Source organism: Panulirus ornatus, chromosome 25 (assembly GCF_036320965.1).
Source record: "Panulirus ornatus isolate Po-2019 chromosome 25, ASM3632096v1, whole genome shotgun sequence".
NCBI lineage: Eukaryota > Metazoa > Arthropoda > Malacostraca > Decapoda > Palinuridae > Panulirus > Panulirus ornatus.
Genome location: NC_092248.1, coordinates 26,130,272 through 26,151,721, shown reverse-complemented (window position 1 = coordinate 26,151,721; position 21,450 = coordinate 26,130,272). Strand labels below are relative to the sequence as shown.

The 21,450-nt window shown below is 40.1% G+C and overlaps 1 protein-coding gene across 1 annotated transcript in view; it reads left to right on the top strand.

The window, feature by feature from the left end:
- LOC139757323 (acyl-coenzyme A thioesterase 1-like) overlaps window positions 1-21,450 on the top strand; it is a 198,621-nt gene that overhangs the window by 79,776 nt on the left and 97,395 nt on the right. Inside the window, exon 3 of the mRNA XM_071677747.1 lies at window positions 939-1,090. Within this exon, the coding sequence (XP_071533848.1) occupies window positions 939-1,090 (152 nt within the window). The remainder of the gene's footprint in view (window positions 1-938; window positions 1,091-21,450) is intronic.

Sequence of the window (21,450 nt, the reverse complement as noted above, 5' to 3'; positions counted from 1 at the left end):
AGACACAAGAGAGAAATACAACAGTCAGTGGATATACATCGAAGAGACGAAGCTAGGACGCCGTTTGGTAAACATGTGATTGTCCAAAACATACAACGAGCGTTCATAAACTTATCATTTTACAAATCTTATCAACAATAAAGTTATCTAATTTGTACAGACCATCACTAATATTAAGATTATAATTCATTGTGCATTTAATAATAGAAGATTCAATGATATTTCTCTTGGTAATAGAGTTAGAGTTAACAACTGAGATGGCGTTACTCCAGTCAATACAATGATCATAGTTTTTAACATGATTAAACAAGGCATTTGATTCTTGTCCCGTTCTTATACTATATTTATGTTGCTTAAGTCTAACAGAAAGACCCTTACCAGTCTGACCAACATAAAATTTATCACAGTTTCCACAAGAAACTTTATAGATGCAACCAAGAGAATTTTCTGGTGAATTCCTGATTAAGATATTCTTTATAGTATTATTGTTGCTAAAGGCAACATTTACATTAAAGGATTTAAGCAACATGGGAAGCAAAGTGAAATTATTATTTAAAGGGAGAACTAAAAGATTCTTGGTGTCAATGGGAGGTTTGGGCTCAACTCTATAAAATGATTTCTTTGCTAACTTAAGGGATTTATCAGTGAAAGATCTAGGGTACTTTAACTTAGATCCAATAGAATATATCTTCTCAAACTCATCATCAGGAACTGAAACCAGAGGGCAGTCAGAATCCAGGGGTTCATATTCTTGCTTGAATAGTTTAAGGATCGATATGTGTTGCATTACATTTGTCATGATGTTTACCTAAATAATGGAGGGAGACTCTTCTGTAACTAGTTGGGGTTGAGGTGCAGTAATATTTTTAAGCTATTTCATGTTCAAGTAGCTCAGTATTTTGAGAGTTTATTGAGCATATTTACTTTGATTTTCTCAGTGTGTGGAGCTATTCGTGGATCCTTTATCATGCCTCCATGATGAACCAGTTTGTATCAGAGTGAGTGGCCTTACCCCAGATCAAGATGTTACTCTACAGGCATCCATGAATGATACAAGAGGGGTACACTACCTCTCTTATGCCCATTATAGGTAGGTCATATTAGAAAATGTCTACTGTTACAACTTCGCATCATTTACATGGAGTGGATCAAGTGCATATAGAATGATAAAGTGCCACTTCCACAAGGTTAGCAAGGTGTAGGACGAGCTCTAGTTTTTGAAGAGAGAGGAATTGCAGCTTCAGCAATTCTGTTTTGCATGTAAGAGTAGAGAGAAAATACCACAGGTACCCCTATAAGTAGTATTTTGTATAGGTTCCTCATTATTATATCAGATTAAAGGTATAAGGAGAGCAAGGTGAGCTGTTTACAATGTTTAGTAACGTACAGATGAAAGATGCCAGATATATCATGATTTATCTTTTATCATCTTATTGTGATTATTAGTGAACAGTAAAGTTTGTTTAAGATTAGACAAGACTAAGACTGGCACAGACTCTTTTAGATGACAGCCTATTCTTGAAGTGCTGTATTCTGCCATAAGTTAGGTTTGTGTGCTCACTGATCCTATTTCTGACACAGCTTGGCCTTTGTGTGAGTGGAGATGTATGGACTCTTGTAGATGGATGTATTTGTTGTATATGATGTGTAAAGGAAATATAGGGAATAAGTGGAATTACAATTAGATATCATATTTATGAAAGAAAAATAAGTGAGTGTGACATTCCTTTTTTATTGTTATTATTCCCTGGATATAGGGGAGAAAGAATACTTCTCACGCATTCCTCGTGTGTCGTAGAAAGTGACTAAAGGGGACGGGAGCGGGGGGCTGGAAACCCTCCCCTCCTTCTATTTTAACTTTCTAAAAGGGGAAACAGAAGAAGGAGTCACGCGGTGAGTGCTCATCCTCCTCGAAGGCTCAGATTGGGGTGTCTAAATGTGTGTGGATGTAACCAAGAAGAGATAAAAGGAGAAATAGGTAGTATATTTGAGGAAAGGAACCTGGATGTTTTGGCTCTGAGTGAAACGAAGCTCAAGAGTAAAGGGGAAGAGTGGTTTGGAAATGTCTTGTGAGTAAACGGGGTTAGTGAGAGGACAAGAGCAAAGGAATGAGTAGAACTACTCCTTAAACAGGAGTGGCAGGAGTATGTGATAGAGTGTAAGAAAGCAAACTCAAGATTGATATGGGTAAAACTGAAAGTGGATGGAGAGAGATGGGTGACTATTGGTGCATATGCGCCTGGGCATGAGAAGAAAGATCATGAGAGGCAAGTGTTTTGGGAGCAGCTGAGTGAGTGTGTTAGTAGTTTTGATGCATGAGACCAGGTTATAGAGATGGGTGATTTGAATGCAAAGGTGAGTAATGTGGCAGTTGAGGGAATAATTGGTGTACATGGGTTGTTCAGTGTTGTAAATGGAAATGGTGAAGAGTTTGTAGATTTATGTGCTGAAAAAGAATTGGTGATTGGGAATGCCTGCTTTAAAAACAGAGATATACATAAATATACGTATGTAAGTAGGAGAGATGGCCAGAGAGCGTTATTGGATTACGTGTTAATTGATAGGCGCGCGAAAGAGAGACTTGTGGATGTTAATGTGCAGAGAGGTGTAACTGGAGGGATGTCTGATCGTTATCTTGTGGAGGCGAAGGTAAAGATTTGTAGAGGTTTTCAGAAAAGAAGAAAGAACGTTGGGGTGAAGAGAGTGGTGAGAGTAAGTGAGCTTGGGAAGGAGACTTGTATGATGAAGTATCAGGAGAGACTGAGTAGGGAATGGAAAAAGGTGAGAACAAAGAGGTAAGGGGAGCGGGGGAGGAATGGGATGTATTTAGGGAAGAAGTGATGGCTTGCGCAAAAGATGCTTGGAGGTGGGCAGGTTAGAAAGGGTGTGAATGGTGGGATGAAGAGGTAAGATTATTAGTGAAAGAGAAGAGAGAGGCATTTGGACGATTTTTTGCTGGGAAATAATGAAATTGACTGGGAGATGTATAAAAGAAAGAGGCAGGAGGTCAAAAGAAAGGTGCAGGAGGTGAAAAAGAGGGCAAATGAGAGTTGGGGTGAGAGAGTATCATTGAATTTTAGGGAGAAAAAAATTATGTTTTGGAAGGAGGTAAATAAAGTGTGTAAGACAAGGGAACAAAAGGGAACATCAGTGAAGGGGGCAAATGGGGAGGTGATAACAAGTAGTGGTGATGTGAGAAGGGTATAGAGTTAGTATTTTGAAAGTTTGTTGAAGGTGTTTGATGATAGAGTGGCAGATATAGCGTGTTTTGGTCTAGGTGATGTGCGAAGTGAGAGGGTATTGAGAATGATTTGATAAACGGAGAAGAGGTAGTAAAAGCTTTGCGGAAGATGAAAGCCGGCAAGGCAGCGGGTTTGGATGGTATTGCAGTGAAGTTTATTTAAAGAAAGGGGTGACTGTATTGTTGACTGGTTGGTAAGGTTATTTAATGTATGAATGACTCATGGTGAGATGCCTGAGGAGTGGCGGAATGCTTGCAATATGCCATTGTACAAAGGCAAAGGGGATAAAAGTGAGTACTCAATTACAGAGGTATAAGTTTGTTGAGTATTCCTGGGAAATTATGCGGGAGAGTATTGATTAAGAGGGTGAAGGCATGTACAGAGCATCAGATTGGGGAAGAGCAGTGTGGTTTCAGAATTGGTAGAGGATGTGTGGTTCAGGTGTTTTCTTTGAAGAATGTGAGAAATACTTAGAAAAGCAAATGGATTTGTATGTAGCATTTATGGATCTGGAGAAGGCATATGATAGAGTTGATAGAGATACTCTGTGGAAGGTATTAAGAATATATGGTGTGGGAGGCAAGTTGTTAGAAGCAGTGAAAAGTTTTTATCGAGGATGTAAGGCATGTGTACGGGTAGGAAGAGAGGAAAGTGATTGGTTCTCAGTAAATGTTGGTTTGTGACAGGGGTGCTTGATGTCTCCATGGTTGTTTAATTTGTTTATGGATGGGGTTGTTAGGGAGGTGAATGCAAGAGTTTTGGAAAGAGGGGCAAGTATGCAGTCTGTTGTGGATGAGAGAGCTTGGGAAGTGAGTCAGTTGTTGTTCGCTGATGATACAGCGCTGGTGGCTGATTCGGGTGAGAAACTGCAGAAGGTGGTGACTGAATTTGGTAAAGTGTGTGAAAGAAGAAAGCTGAGAGCATAGGCTATAGATAGAATTGTGCGGAGGAGGGTGGATGTGCTGGAAATTAGATGTTTGAGGACACTATGTGGTGTGAGGTGGTTTGATCGATTAAGTAATGAAAGTGTGAGAGAGAGAGTCTTTGAGGGAGTAGAAGAGGGTGTTTTGAAAAGGTTTTGTCACATGTAGAGAATGAGTGAGGAAAGATTGACCAAGAGGATATATGTGTCAGAGGTGAAGGGAACGAGGAGACGTGAGAGACCAAATTGGAGGTGGAAAGATGGAGTGAAAAAGATTTTGAGTGATCGGGGCCTGAACATGCAGTAGGGTGAAAGGCGTGCAAGGAATAGAGTGAATTGAAACGATGTGGTATACCGGGGTCGACGTGCTTTCAATGGACTGAAGCGTCTGGGGTAAACCATAGAAAGTATTGTGGGGCCTGGATGTGGAAAGGGAGCTGTGGTTTCAGTGCATTATACATCACTGCTAGAGACTGAGTGTGAACGAATGGGGCCTTTGGTGTCCTTTCCTAGCTCTACCTCGCGCACAAGCGGGGGAGGGGTTTTTTATTTCATGTGTGGTGGGGTGGCGACGGGAATGATTAAGGGCAAACTATGAATTATGTACATGTGTATATATGTATATGTCTGTGTGTGTATATATATGTATATGTTGAGATCTATAGGTATTAAATGTGCGTGAGTGGCCGTGTATGTATATACATGTGTGTGTGTGGGTGGTTTGGGCCATTCTTTCGTCTGTTTCCTTGCGCTACCTTGCTAACGTGGGAGATAGCGACAAAGAATAATAGTAATAGTAATGATATAGTTGCATTTTCATATACTTTACTATGAATACAATGAGAGTGAAGGTATTAGACTTATTTTCAAATTCTTGGCCTCGTCATTTAGTATTGATGCTATCTGATGTACATTTCAGTACTTGTACCATAGTTTCTCATATACAGCATTCTGAAAAAGTTCTCGTTATTCAGCACCATCTATTTTTTGTAACAGTGCTGCCCAGAAAAAATAGCTTCCAGTATTCAGCAATTATACATTTTTTCCCAATATTTCCGGATACTGCAGTTCCTTGAAAATAGACGACCTTGTTTGGCAAAATAGTAATTAATTATCTTAACATTCATATTCTGGATCCACAACACAATTTATATACATGCTAGAAAAACTTGATCATGTCCTTGCCCCTGTTGCCTTGAAAGCAAATGAGAATTCTGTTAAGAGAAAATATGTATATAGACAGACATAGATCACCGTACATAAAAGTAAAGTATATAACATTAGATAGAAGCAGTTGGTAAGGTCATTATGTAAGACCCTTGGGAAACACTGTGCTGGGTTGCCCTCTGCCAGTGGCCTATTAAGGGTGAGGGACTAAAAGGCTGAGATGTGGCACTTGAGTTCTCTAATTATGGAGACTTTTGTGCTGTGGTCACACCCACTGAAGGATTTCCCGAACAGAGTGGGTATCAGAGGTATAGATAGATGGATATAACAAAGTACAAAGGTGGTTACACAGTACAAAACATATTTTCTTAGATTATGGCAAGCATCTTAAATCTGTATACAGTATAAGCAAAGTGGATATGCACAATATATATATTATGTTGGATGCTCCAGTCACGGACAAAATTGCATATCAAGGCTAGGCCTTAACTGAAATATAAAGGATTATGAAATGGAAGAAAAAGAGACAAGGGAGCATGTATGAATTTTGGAGGAAGTGAAAAACCTGTCTTTTAAAATATGCCTGATCACAGTTTTTGAGAAAGACATGAGTGTGTAGAGAGTCCCTTAGCTTCAAGATGTAGGGAAGGAAACAGTTATCAAAACGGTCCTACCTTGAGTTGCCAGTGGCCACGCCATAATCTTGTGATGCAACAGGTTGCCAAGTGTTGCATGGTTTAGCACACAAGTAACCAGTTTTGGGGAGCAAGATCCCAAGTGATTCCTATAAAAGAGGGAAAGTGAACCAACATTGCAGCACAGGGCAAGTGGGTCAAGTCTGGAAGTTAGCTTGTGAGAGTTTATAAGTCGGACCACTTTCGACTCAACTCAGTCAAGTAAGGATACAGAGCTAGAGCCATCCCAGATGTGAAAGCAGTACTCCATACAAGGATGGATCAGTCCTTTGTATATATGGAGCTACTGTTTTGAAGAAAAGAAACATTAACATCTAAACAGGACACCTAATTTCTTAGAGACTGACTTATGTTTTCTTAATGTGGAGTTTCCAAGATATAGTGGATGATACAGTAACACCAGGTATTCTTACTGAGTCTAGAGGTGAATTACGAAACCGTCAAAGGCGAGAGGGAAGTTCCAAGGCCTTTTCGATAGAGAGATGGGTAGAAGCTGCCTCTTGGAGGCATTAAACTTAACCAGATTTTGTCTAGCCCACTGATATTTCCAGTCCAAGTTTGTGTTTATTGTGGAAATTATGTCAACCTTCAGTTGTATATTATAACACCTCAACCTTCAGTTGTATATTATAACACCTCAACCTTCAGTTGTTTATTATAACACCTCAACCTTCAGTTCTATATTATAACACCTCAAACTTCACTTGTTTATTATAACACCTCAACCTTCAGTTCTATATTATAACACCTCAACCTTGAGTTGTATATTATAACACCTCAACCTTCAGTTGTATATTATAACACTTCAACCTTCAGTTCTATATTATAACACCTCAACCATCAGTTGTATATTATAACACCTTAACCTTCATTTGTATATTATAACACCTCAACCTTCAGTTCTATATCATAACACTTCAACCTTCAGTTCTGTATCTTAACACCTCAACCTTCAGTTGTATATCACAACACCTCAACCTTAAGTTGTATATTATAACACCTCAACCTTCAGTTGTATATTATAACACCTCAGCCTTCAGTAGTATATTATAACACCTCAACTTTCAGTTCTATATTATAACACCTCAACCTTCATTTGTATATTATAACACCTCAAACTTCATATGTATATTATAGCACCTCAACCTTCAGTTCTATATTATAACACCTCAACCTTCAGTGGTATATTATAACACCTCAACCTTCAGTTGTTTATCATAACACCTCAACCTTCAGTTCTGTATCATAACACCTACACTTTCAGTTGTATATTATTACACCTCCACCTTTAGTTGTATATTACAACACCTCAACCTCCAGTTGTATGTTTTAACACCTCAACCTTCAGTTCTTTTTTATAACATCTCAACCTTCAGTTGTATATCATAACACGTCAACCCTTCAGTTGTATATTTTAGCACCTCAACCTTCAGTTCTATGTTATAACACCTCAACCATCAGTTCTATATTATAACACCTCAACCTTCAGTTGTATATTATAACACCTCAACCTTCAGTTGTATATTATAACACCTCAACCTTCAGTTCTATATTATAAAACCTCAACGTTCAGTTGTATATTACGACACCTCAACCGTTAGTTGTATATCATAGGAACTCAACCTTCAGTTTTCTATCATAACACATCAATCTTCAGGTATATTATAACACCTGAATCTTCAGTTTTATATTATAACACCTGAACCTTCTGTTGTATAACACCTCAACTTTTAGTTGTATATTATAACACCTCATTCTTCAGAAGTTTATTATAACACCTCAACCTTCAGTTGTATATTGTAGCACCTCAAGTTTTAGTTCTAAATTATGACACCTCAACCCTCAGTTCTATAGTATAACACCTCAACCTTAATTTCTATATTATAACACCTCAACCTTCAGTTGTATATTGTAGCACCTCAAGTTTTAGTTCTAAATTATGACACCTCAACCCTCAGTTGTATAGTATAACACCTCAACCTTAATTTTATATTATAACACCTCAACCTTCAGTTGTATATTATAACACCTCAACCTTCAGTTCTATATTTAATCACCTCAAACCTCAGTTGTGTATATTATAACACCTCAACCTTCATTTCTATATTTAACACCTCAACCTTCAGTTGTATATTATAACACCTCATCCTTCAGTTGTATATTATAACAACACAACCTTCAAATGTATATTATAACACCTTAACCTTCATTTCTATATTATAACACCTCAACCTTCAGATGTATATTATAACACCTCAACCTTCAGTTGTATATTATAACAACACAACCTTCAAATGTATATTATAACACCTTAACCTTTCATTTCTTATTATAATCACTCAACCTTCAAATGTATATTATAACACCTTAACCTTCATTTCTATATTATAACACCTCAATCCTCAGTTGTATGTGGTAATACCTCAAACATCAGTTTATATTATAACACCTCAACCTTCAGTTGTTTATTATAACACCTCAACCTACAGTTCTATATTATAACACCTCAACCCTCACTTGTATATTATAACACCTGAACTTTCAGTTGTATGTTACAACACCTCAACCTTCAGTTGTATAACACCTCAATCTTCAGTTCTATATTATGACATCTCAACTTTCAGTTCTATATTATAACACCTCAACCTTCAGTTGTGTATTATAACACCTCAACCTTCAGTTCTATATTATAACACCTCAACTTTCAGTTCTATATTATAACACCTCAACCTTCAGTCGTATATTATAACACCTGAACCTTCAGTTGTATATTATAACACCTCAGCCTGTGGTTCTATATTATAACACCTCAATCTTCATTTGTTTATTATAACACCTCAACCTTCAGTTCTATATGATAACACCTCAACTTTCAGTTCTATATTATAGCACCTCAACCTTCAGTTGTCTATTATAACTGCTCAACCTTCAGTTGTATATCATAACACCTCAACCTTCAATTCTATATGATAACACCTCAACTTTCAGTTCTATATTATAACACCTCAACCTTCAGTTCTGTATGATAACACCTCAACCTTCAGTTCTATATGATAACACCTCAACTTTCAGTTCTATATTATAACACCTCAACTTTCAGTTCTATATTATAACACCTCAAGCTTCAGTTGTGTATTATAACACCTCAACCTTCAGTTGTATATTATAACACCTCAACCTTCAGTTGTATATTATAACACCTCATTCTTCAGAAGTTTATTATAACACCTCAACCTTCAGTTGTGTATTATAACACCTCAACCTTCAGTTGTATATTATAACACCTCATTCTTCAGAAGTTTATTATAACACCTCAACCTTCAGTTGTGTATTATAACACCTCAACCTTCAGTTGTATATTATAACACCTCATTCTTCAGAAGTTTATTATAACACCTCAACCTTTAGTTGTTTATTATAACACCTCAACCTTCAGTTGTGTATTATAACACCTCAACCTTTAGTTGTTTATTATAACACCTCAACCTTCAGTTGTGTATTATAACACCTCAACCTTCAGTTGTATATTAACCACCCGTATTATGGAATGCTCTAGTACCTCATGGAACGCTCTACACCCTCATATTATGGAACGTTCTACCCCCTCATATTATGGAACGCCCTACCCACTCATATTATGGATCGCTCTACCCCCTCATATTATGAAACGCTTTATCCCCCATATTGTGGAACGCCCTATCCATTTATATTATTGAACGCTCTACCCTTTCATGTTATGGAACGAATTACCCTCTCATTATGGGATGCTTTGCCATTTTACATTAAGGAATGCTCTACCCCATTACATTATGGAACGCTCTACCTTCTCATATTATGGAACGCTCTAACCTCATTTTATTGAACGTTCTACCCTCATATCATGGAACGCTCTACCCACTCACATTATGGGACGCTCTACTATCTCATTATTATGGAACGCCCTACCCCCTCATGTTATGGAACGATTTACCCCCTCATATTATGGAGCGCTCTATCCTCTCATGTTATGGAACACTCCACCCCTTGATACTATGGAATGCTCTATTCCCTCATATTGTGGGACTCTCTGCCCCCTCATATCACGGAACGCTCTATCAAGTCATATTATGGAACGTTCAACCCCCTCATATTGAGGATCGCTCTCCCCTCTCATGTTATGGAACGGTCTACCCCCTCATATTATGGAACGCTCTACCCCCATTTTATGGAACGCTCAATCCACTCATATTATGGAACGATCTACCCCCTCCTATTATGAAACGCTCTACCCACTCGTATAATGGAATGCTCTTCCTACTCTTTATAGAACGCTCAACCCACTCATATTATGGAACGCTCTACCCTTTTATATTCTTGAACGCTCCACCCCATATTATGGAACGCTCTACCCTCCTATATTATGGAACACTATCCACTCATATTGTGGAACGCTCTACCCCCTCATATTATGGAACGCTCTACCCACTCGTATTATGGAACGCTCTACCTACTCATATTATAGAACGCTCAACCCACTCATACTATGGAATGCTTTACCCCCATATCATAATACGCTCTACCCTCTCATATTATGGACCGCTCTACCCCCTCATATTATGGAACGCTCTACTCCCACATATTATGGGACGCTTCACCCTCTCATGTTATGGAACGGTCTACCCCCTCACATTATGGAACGCACTCACCCTTATTTTATGGAGCTATCTACCCACTTATATTATGGAACGTTCTATCCTCTCATTATTATGGAACGCTCTACCCTCTCATATCATGGAATGCTCTACCCCTTCATTATGGAACGCTCTGCCCCCTCATATTATGGAACGCTCTAACCACTCATATTATGGAACGCTCTACCACCTCATATTATGGAACGCCCTCCCCTGCCATCATTATGGAATGCTCTACTCTGTCATACTATGGAACGCTCTACGCACTCAATAAGAGACGCTCTGCCCCCTCATATTATGAAACGCACTACCCCCCTCATATTATGGTACGATATACCATATCATATTATGGAACGCTCTACTCCGCTCATATTATGGAAAGCTCTACCCCCTCATATTATGGAACGCTGTACCCTCTCATTATTATGGAACGCTCTAGCACTCACATTATGGAACGCTCTACCCTCGTAATTTTGTAACACTCTACCCCCTCATCTTATGAAAAGCTCTACTCATTCATATTATGCAACGCTCTACCCCTTCATAATATGATACGCTCTATCCACTCATTTTGTGGAACGCTCTACGAAGTCATATTATGGAACGTTCTACCCTCTCATATTATGGAACGCTCTACCCTCATAATTTTGTAACACTCTACCCCCTCATATTATGAAAAGCTCTACTCATTCATATTATGGAACGCTCTACCCCTTCATAATATGATACGCTCTATCCACTCATTTTCTGGAACGCTCTACCAAGTCATATTATGGAACGTTCTACCCTCTCATATTATGGAACGCTCTACCCTCATAATTTTGTAACACTCTACCCCCTCATATTATGAAAAGCTCTACTCATTCATATTATGGAACGCTCTACCCCTTCATAATATGATACGCTCTATCCACTCATTTTCTGGAACGCTCTACCAAGTCATATTATGGAACGTTCTACCCTCTCATATTATGGAACGCTCTACCCTCATAATTTTGTAACACTCTACCCCCTCATATTATGAAAAGCTCTACTCATTCACATTATGGAACGCTCTACCCCTTCATAATATGATACGCTCTATCCACTCATTTTCTGGAACGCTCTACCAAGTCATGTTATGGAACGGTCTACCCTCTAATATTATGGAACGCTCTACCCTTTCATATGATGGACCGCTCTACCCCCTCATATTATGGAACGCTCTACCCTCTCATGTTTTGGAACAGTCTACCCCCTCATAATATGGAACGTTCTACCCCCTCATATTATGGAACGCTCTAACGACTCATATTGTGGAATGGTCTACCCCCTCATATTATGGAACGCTCTACCCCCATATTATGGAACGCTCTACCCCTTCATGGAACGCTCTACCCCCTCATATAATGGAACTCTCTATCCCTCATATAATGGAATGCTCATCCCACACATATTATGGAACGCTCTACCCCCTCATATTATGGAACGCTCTCTCCTTTCATATTTTGGGACGCTCTACCCTGTCATTATTATGGAACGCTCTACTACTTCATATTATGGAACGCTCTATCCACTCATAATAAGGTACGCTCTACTTCCCTCATATTATGGTGCGATATACCCTCTCACATTATGGAACGCTCCACCCCCTCATATTATGGAACGCTTTACCCTCTCATGTAATGGAACGGTTTACCCCCTCATATTATGAAACGCTCTACCCCATTGTATTATGGAACGCTCTTCTCACTCATATTATGGAACCCTCTACCCTCTCATTATTATAGAACGTTCTACCCCTTCATATTATGGAACGTTCTACCCACTCATATTATGGATCGCTGTATCCCCTCATATTATGGAACGCTCAATCCCCCCATATTGTGGAACGCCCTACCCACTCATATTATTGAACGATCTACCTTTTCATTATGGAACGCTTTGCCCTCTCAGACCATGGAATACTCTATCCCCTCATATTATGGAACGCTCTACCCTCTCATTATGGAACGCTCTGCCCCTCATTAAGGAACGCTTTACCCCTTCATATTATGGAACGCTTTACCCACTCATATTATTGAACGCTCTACCCTCTGATTGTTATGGAACGCCCTAACCTCTCATATTATGGAACGCTGTACCCTTTCATATTATGGAGCGCTCTCTCCTCTCATGTAATGGAACGCTCCACCCCTTCATATTATGGAACGCTGTACCCGATCATATTATGGAACGATCTATCCACTTATGTTATGGAACACTTTACCCCCTTACATTATTGAACGCTCTACCCTCTCGTATTATGGAACGCTCTACCCACTCATAAAACGCTCAACCCACTTATACTATGGAACGCTCTACCTCCCATGTTTTGATACGCTCTACCCTTTCATATCATGAAACGATTCACCCCCTCATATTATGGAACGGTCTACACCCTCATATTATGGAACGCTTTACTCTCTCATGTTCTGGAACGGTCTACCCCCTCATTTTATGGAACGCTCTACCCCCTAATATTATGGAACGCTCTACCCACTCATACTATGGAACGCTATACTCTCACATTATTATGGAACACTCTACCCCGTCATATTATGGAACGCTCTACCCCATCATATTATGGAACGCTCTACCCACTCATATTATGGAACGCTCTAACCACTCATATTATGGAAAGCTCTACCACCTCATATCACGGAACTCTCTACCCCCTCATATTATAGGACGCTTTACCCCCTCATATTATGGAACGCTGTACCACCTCATATTATGGAACGCTCTACCCACTCATGATAAGCAACGTTCTACCCCTTCACATTATGAAACGCACTGCCCTCATTATTATTGAACGCTCTAGCACTCATATTATGGAACGCTCTACCCTCTCATTATTTTGTACCGCTCTACTCTCTCATATTATGAAACGCTTTACTCATTCATATTATGGAACGCTCTACCCCTCATATTATCGAACACTCTATCCATATATTTATTGGAACGCTTTACCAAGTCATATTATGGGACGTTCTACCCTGTCATATTATGGAACGCTCTACCTACTCATACTATAGAACGCTCTACCCCCTCATATTATGGAACGCTCTACCGCCTCATATCATGGAACGGTAACCCTCTTATATTATGGAACGTTCTACCGCCTCATAGTATGGAACGTTCTACCCACTCATATTATGGAAATCTCTACCCTCTCATATTATGGGACGCTCTACCCATTCATATTGTGGAACGCTCTATCTACTCATATTGTGGAATACTCAACCCAGTCATATTATGGAACGCTTTTCTCCCTCATATTATCGAACCCTCTATCCTCTCATATTATGGAACTTTCTACCCTCTCATTATTATGGAATGCTCTACCTACTCATATTGTGAAACGCTCTACCCCCTCATATTAAGGAACGCTCTACCCCTTCATATTATGGAACGTTCTACCACCTTATATCATGGAACGCTCTACTCCCTCATATTATGGAACGCTCTACCCACTTATGTTTTGGAATGCTCTACCCCTTCATATCGTGGAACGCTCTACCCCCTCATATCATCGAACGCCTACCCCATCATTATGGAACGCTCTAACTCCTTATATTATGGAACACTACACCCTCATATTATGGAACACTCAACCCTCAAATTATCATGGAACGCTCTACCCCCTCATATTATGGAAAGCTCTACTCTGGCATTATTATGGAACGCTTTACTCCGTCATATTATGGAACGCTCTACCCACTCATATTAAGGAACGCTCTATTCCTCCATATTATGAAACGCTCTACCCTCTTATGCTATGGAACGCTCTATCCTCTCATTATTATGGAACGCTCTTCCCTCTCATTATTATGGAATGCTCTACCCCTTCATATTATGGAACGATATACCTTCTCACATTATGGAACGCTCTACCCCCTCATATTATGAAAGGCTCTACCCTCTCATTATTATGGCATGCTCTCTCCAGTCATAATATTATGGAACGCTTTACTCTTATTATAGTGGAACGCTCTACCCACTCATATTATGGAACGCTCTACCCTCTCATTATTATGGAGCGCTCTACCCCCTCGTATTGTGGAACGATCTACCCTGTCATATTATGGAACGCTCTACCCCGCTCATATTATGGAAAGTTCTACCCCCTCATATTATGGAAAGCTCTACCATCTCATTAATGTGGAGCCCTCTACCCACCCATATTATGAAACGCTCTACCCTCTCATTATTATGTAACGCTCTACCCCTTCATATTATGAAACGCTGTACCCTTTCATATTATGGAACGCTTTACTCCCCCTCATATTATGGAACACTCTATTCACTATATTATGGAACTGTCTACCAACTCATGTTATGGAACGCTCTACCCTCTCATATTATGGAACGCTCTACCCCCTCATATTATCGAACGCTCTACCCCCTCTTATCATGGAACGATCTACCCTCTCCTATTATGGAATACTCTACCCCCTCATATAATTGAACGCCCAACCCACTCATATTATGAAACTCTACCCCCTCATATTGTGGAACGTTCTACCCACTCATATTGTGGAATGCTCTACCTACTCATATTATGTTATGCTCAACCCACTCATATTATGGAAGGCTCTACCCCTCATATTATGGAACCCTCTACCCCGTCATATTATGGAACACTCTACCCACTCATATTATGGACTGATCCACCCACTCATATTATGGAACTCTCTACCCCCTCTTATTATGGAACACTCTATCCACTCATATTGTGGAACGCTGTGTCTACTCATATTATGGAATGCTCAACCCACTTATATTATGGAATGCTCTACCCCCTCATATTATAGAACACTCTATCCACACATATTATGGAACGCTCTACCCTCTCATTATCATGGAACGCTCTAGCACCTCATATTATGGAACGTTCTATCCCACATATTCGATGAAACACTCTACATGCTCATACAATGGAACGCCCTCATATTATGGAATGCCCTACCCACTCATATTATTGAACGCACTATACTTTTATATTATGGAACGCTCTACCCTCTCATATTATGGAATGGTTTACTCCCTTATATATGGAACACTCTACTCTCATATTATGGAACCCTCCACCCCCTCATATTATGGAACGCACTACCCCTTCATATTATGGAATGCTCTACCCATTCATATTATGGAACGCTCTACCCCTTCATATTAAGGAATGCTCTATCCACTCATATTATGGAACGCTCTACCCTTCATATTATGGAACGCGCTACCCCCTCGTATTTTGGAACGCGTTTCTCTTTCATATTATGAAACGTTCTACCCCCTTGTATTATAGAATGCTTTACCATTTCATATTATCAACGCTCTACCCACTCATATTATGGAATGCTCTACCCTTTCATGTTATGGAACTCTCTAGGCTATCATAGTATGGAACGCTCTACCATTCTCATGTTATAAAACGCTCTACCCCATCATATTATGGAATGCGCTACCCACTCATTTTATGGAACGCTGTACCCCCTCATATTATGAAACGTTCTAACCCCTCATATTTGATGGAACACTCTACCGGCTCATATAATGGAACGCTCTATCCTCTCATTTTATGGAATGCCCTACCCGCTCATATTATTAAACGCTCTATACTTTCATATTATGTAACGCTCTATCCTCTCGTATCATTGAATGCTCTACTTCCTCATATTATGGAACGCTCAACCCTCTCATACTATGGAACTCTCTACCCCCCTCATATTATGTAACGCTCTACCCCCTCATGTTATGGAACACTCTGTCCTCTCATATCAAATAACGCTCTACCCGCTGATATCATGGAACGATTTAACCGCTCATATTGTGGAACGCTTTACCCCTTCATATTATGGAACGCTCTACCCACTAATATTATGGAACGCTCTACCGATTCGTGTTATGGAACGCTCAACCCGCTGATAATATGAAACGCTCTATCCTCTAGTTTTATAGAACGCTCTATTCACTCATATTATGGAACTCTCTTACCCCTCACTATTATGGAACGCTCTGCCAACTCATATTATGGAACGCTCTACCCTCGCATAATATGGATCGTTCTACCCCCTCATGTTATGGAACGCTCTATCCCTCCATATCATGGAACGTCCTACCCACTCATAATATTGCCCTCTCATATTATGGAATGCTCTACGCCCTCATATTATGGAACGCTCTATCCTCTCATATTATGGAACGCTCTACCCCCTCATATTATGCAACGCTCTACCCCCTTATATCATGGATCGCTTAACCCACTCATATTATGGAACACTTTACCTTCTCATGTTATGGAACGCTCTACTCCTCATGTTATGGAACGTTCTACCTTCTCATGCTATGGAACGCTCTACCTCCTCATATTATGGAACGCTCTAACCACTCATATTATGGAACGCTCTACCTACTGATATTATATAACTCAACCAATTCATATTATTGAACGCTCTACCCCTTTCATATTCTCGAACGCTCTACCCCTCCATATTATGAAACGATCTACCCTCTCATACTATGGAACACTCTACCTCTCATATTATGGAACGCTCTACCCCCTCATATTATGGAACGCTCTACCCTCTCATGTTATGGAACGTCTACCTCTACCCTTCTAATGTATGAACTCATATTGGAACGCTTCCCTCATATTATGGAAAGCTCTACCCATTCATATCATGGAACTCTCTACCCCATCATATTATGGAACGCTCTGTCCACTCATATTGTGGAACGCTCTACCTAATCATATTATGGGATGCTCAACCTACTCATATTATGGAACGCTCTGCCCACTCATATTATGGAACGCTCTACCACCTTATATTATGGAACGCTCTAACCCTCTCATATATTATGAACGTTTTACCCCTCATATTATGGACTGCTCCTCTCACTCATTGATGGAACGCTACCCTCATATTATGGAACGCTCTACCCTCATATTGGAACCTCTACCTCATATTATGGAACCGTACCTTATATTATGGAATCTCTACCCCCATATTATGGAACGCTCTACCCCCTCATATTATGGAACGCTTACCCCTCATCAATTATGGAACGCTCTACCCCTCATATTATGGAAACGCTCTACCACTTTCATTTCAACGCTCTACCCTTTTATGGAAACGCTCTACCCTCTCATATAATGGAACGCTACTTACCATCATGGAACGTTCTATCCCCTCATATCTGATGGAACGCTCTACCGGCTTATATAATGGAACGCTCTATCCCTTCATTTTATGGAATGCCCTACCCACTCATTTCATTGAAACGCATTAAACTTTCATATTATGGAATGCTCTACCCTCTTATATTATGGAACGCTCTACCCCTTAATGTTATGGAACTCTCTACCCTCTCATATTATGGAACTCTCTACCCCCTTATATTATGGAACGCTCTACCCCTTCACATTATGGAACGCTCTACCACTCATATTATGGAGCGCTTATTCTCGTATATGGAACGCTCTACCCCTTCATGTTATGGAACTTTCTACCCCCTCATATTGTAACTTCTACCCCTTCATATTATGAAACGTCGCTTTAACCCTACCCTTTATATTATGGAACGCTTATCCACTCATATTATGGAACGCTCTATCCACTCATGTTATGGAACTGCTCTATCCCTTGTATTTTGGAACGCTTACCCTTCATGTTATGGAACCTCCTCCCCCTTTTTTGATCTTTATTAAGGACGCTCTACCCACTCATATTATGGACGCTCTACCCTTCATTTATGGAATCTAGCTTCATATGAACCCTCTCATTTATGTAGAACGCTCTACCCCTCATATTATGGAATGCTTAACCCTCTCATATTATGGAACGCTCTACCACTCATATTATGGAACGTTACCCCTCATATTATGGAACGCTCTACCATCTCATATTATGGAACGAGTTTCCCTCTCATTTATGGAACGTTCTACCCCCTCATATATGGAACGCTTTACCCCTCATATTATGGAACGCTCTATCACTCATATTATGGAACGCTTTACCCCCAATTATGGAACGCTCTTCCCTCATATTATGGAACGCTTAACCTCTCATATTATGGAACGCTCTACACATCATTCATGAACCTCTCACTTATATTATGTAACTGTCTACGCCTCATATTATGGAACGTTCTACCCTCTCATACTATGGAACACTCTCCCCCTTATATCATGGAACGCTCTATTCCCTCATATTATGGAACGCTCTACCCTCTCATGTTATGGCTCGGTCTACCCCTTCATATTATGGAACGCTCTGCCTCCTCATATCATAGAACGCTCTACCCACTCATTATGGAGCGCTCTACTACCTTATATTATGGAACTCTCTAACCTTCATATTAAGGAACGCTATTCCCCCTCATATTATGCAACGCTCTACCCCCTCATATTAAAGAACCCTCCACCCACCGATATTTAGAAGCGCTCTACCCTCTCATTATTATGGACGCTCTGCTCCCTCATATCATGGAACGCTCTACCACCTCATATCATGGAACGCTCTACTCTCTCATATTATGGAACGCTCTTCCCTCTCATTATTATGGAACGCTCCACCCCTTCATATTATGAAACGATATATCCTCTCATATTATGGAACTCTCTACCCCCTCATGTTATGAAAGGCTCAACTCTCATTATTTTGGAATGCTCTACCCTCTCATATTATGGATCGCTCTACCCTCTTATTATAATGGAACGCTCTATCCACTCATATCATGGAACGCTCTACCCCTCATATTGTGGAAGGATCTACCGTCTCATATTACGGAACGGTCTATCCCGCTCATATTATGGAACGTTCTACCCCTCATATTTTGGAACGCTCTACCATCTCATTGATTTGGAACCCTCTACCTACTCATATTCTGGAAAGCTCTACCCTCTCGTTATTATGTAACGCTATACCCCCTTCATATAATGGAACGCTGTACCCTTTCCTCTCATGGAACGCTCTACCTCCTCATATTATGGAACGCTCTATTCACAATATTATGGAACGCTCCACCAACTCATGTTATGGTACACTCTACCCTCTCATATTATGGAACTCTCTACCCCCTCATATTATGGAACGCTTTACCCCCTCATACTATGGAACGCTCTACCCACTAATATTTTGGAACGCTCTACCCACTCATATTATGGAACGCTCTACCCTTTCATGTCATGGAATACTCTACCCCCTCATATCATGGAACGTTCTACCCACGCATGTTATGGAACGCTCCACCCCCTCATATTTTGGAACGCTCTACCCCTTCATATTATGGAACGCTCTATCAACTCATATTATGGATCGTTCTACCCACTCATATTATCTAACGCGCTACCCTTTCGTATTTTGGAACGCTTATCCCTTTCATATTATGAAACGCTCTACCCTATTTCATTATGGAATGCTCTACCCTCTCATTATTATGGAACGCTCTATCCACTCATATTATGGAACGCTCTACCCTTTCATGTTATGGAACTCTTTAGGCCCTCATATTATGGAACGCTCTAGCATTCTCATGTTATGCAACGCTCTACTCCCGCATATTAAGGAACGCTTTACCCACTCATATTATGGAACGCTGTACCCCCTCATATCATGGAACGTTCTATCCCCTCATATCTGATGGAACGCTCTACCGGCTTATATAATGGAACGCTCTATCCCTTCATTTTATGGAATGCCCTACCCACTCATTTCATTGAACGCAATAAACTTTCATATTATGGAATGCTCTACCCTCTTATATTATGGAACGCTCTACCCCTTAATGTTATGGAACTCTCTACCCTCTCATATTATGGAACTCTCTACCCCCTTATATTATGGAACGCTCTACCCCTTCACATTATGGAACGCTCTACCCACTCATATTATGGAGCGCTCTACATTCTCGTATTATGGAACGCTCTACCCCTTCATGTTATGGAACTTTCTACCCCCTCATATTATGTAACATTCTACCCTCTCATGTTATGAAACGTTCCGCCACCTCATAATATGAAACGCTCTACCCCTTCATATTATGGAACGCTATATCCACTCATATTATGGAACGCTCTATCCACTCATGTTATGGAACGTGCTACCCCCTTGAATTTTGGAACGCTTTACCCTTTCATATTATGAAACGCTCCTCCCCCCTTTTCTTATGGAATGCTTTACCATTTCATATTATGGGAGGCTCTACCCACTTATATTATGGAGCGCTCTACCCTTTCATGTTATGGAACTCTCTAGGTCTTCATATTATGGAACGCTCTACCATTCTCATGTTATGCAACGCTCTACCCCCTCATATTATGGAATGCTTAACCCTCTCATATTATGGAACGCTCTATCCACTCATATTATGGAACGTTGTACACCCTCATATTATGGAACGCTCTACCATCTCATGTTATTGAAAGTTCTACCCTCTCATGTTATGGAACGTTCTACCCCCTCATATTATGGAACGCTGTACACCCTCATATTATGGAACGCTCTATCCACTCATATTATGGAACGCTTTACCCCCTCCAATTATGGAACGCTCTTCTCCCTCATATTATGGAACGCTTAACCTTCTCATATTATGGAACGCTCTACCCACACATATCATGGAACACTCTACCCACTTATATTATGTAATAGTCTACGCTCTCATATTATGGAACTGTCTTCCATCTCATGTTATGGCTCGTTCTACCCCTCATATTATGAAACGCTTTAACC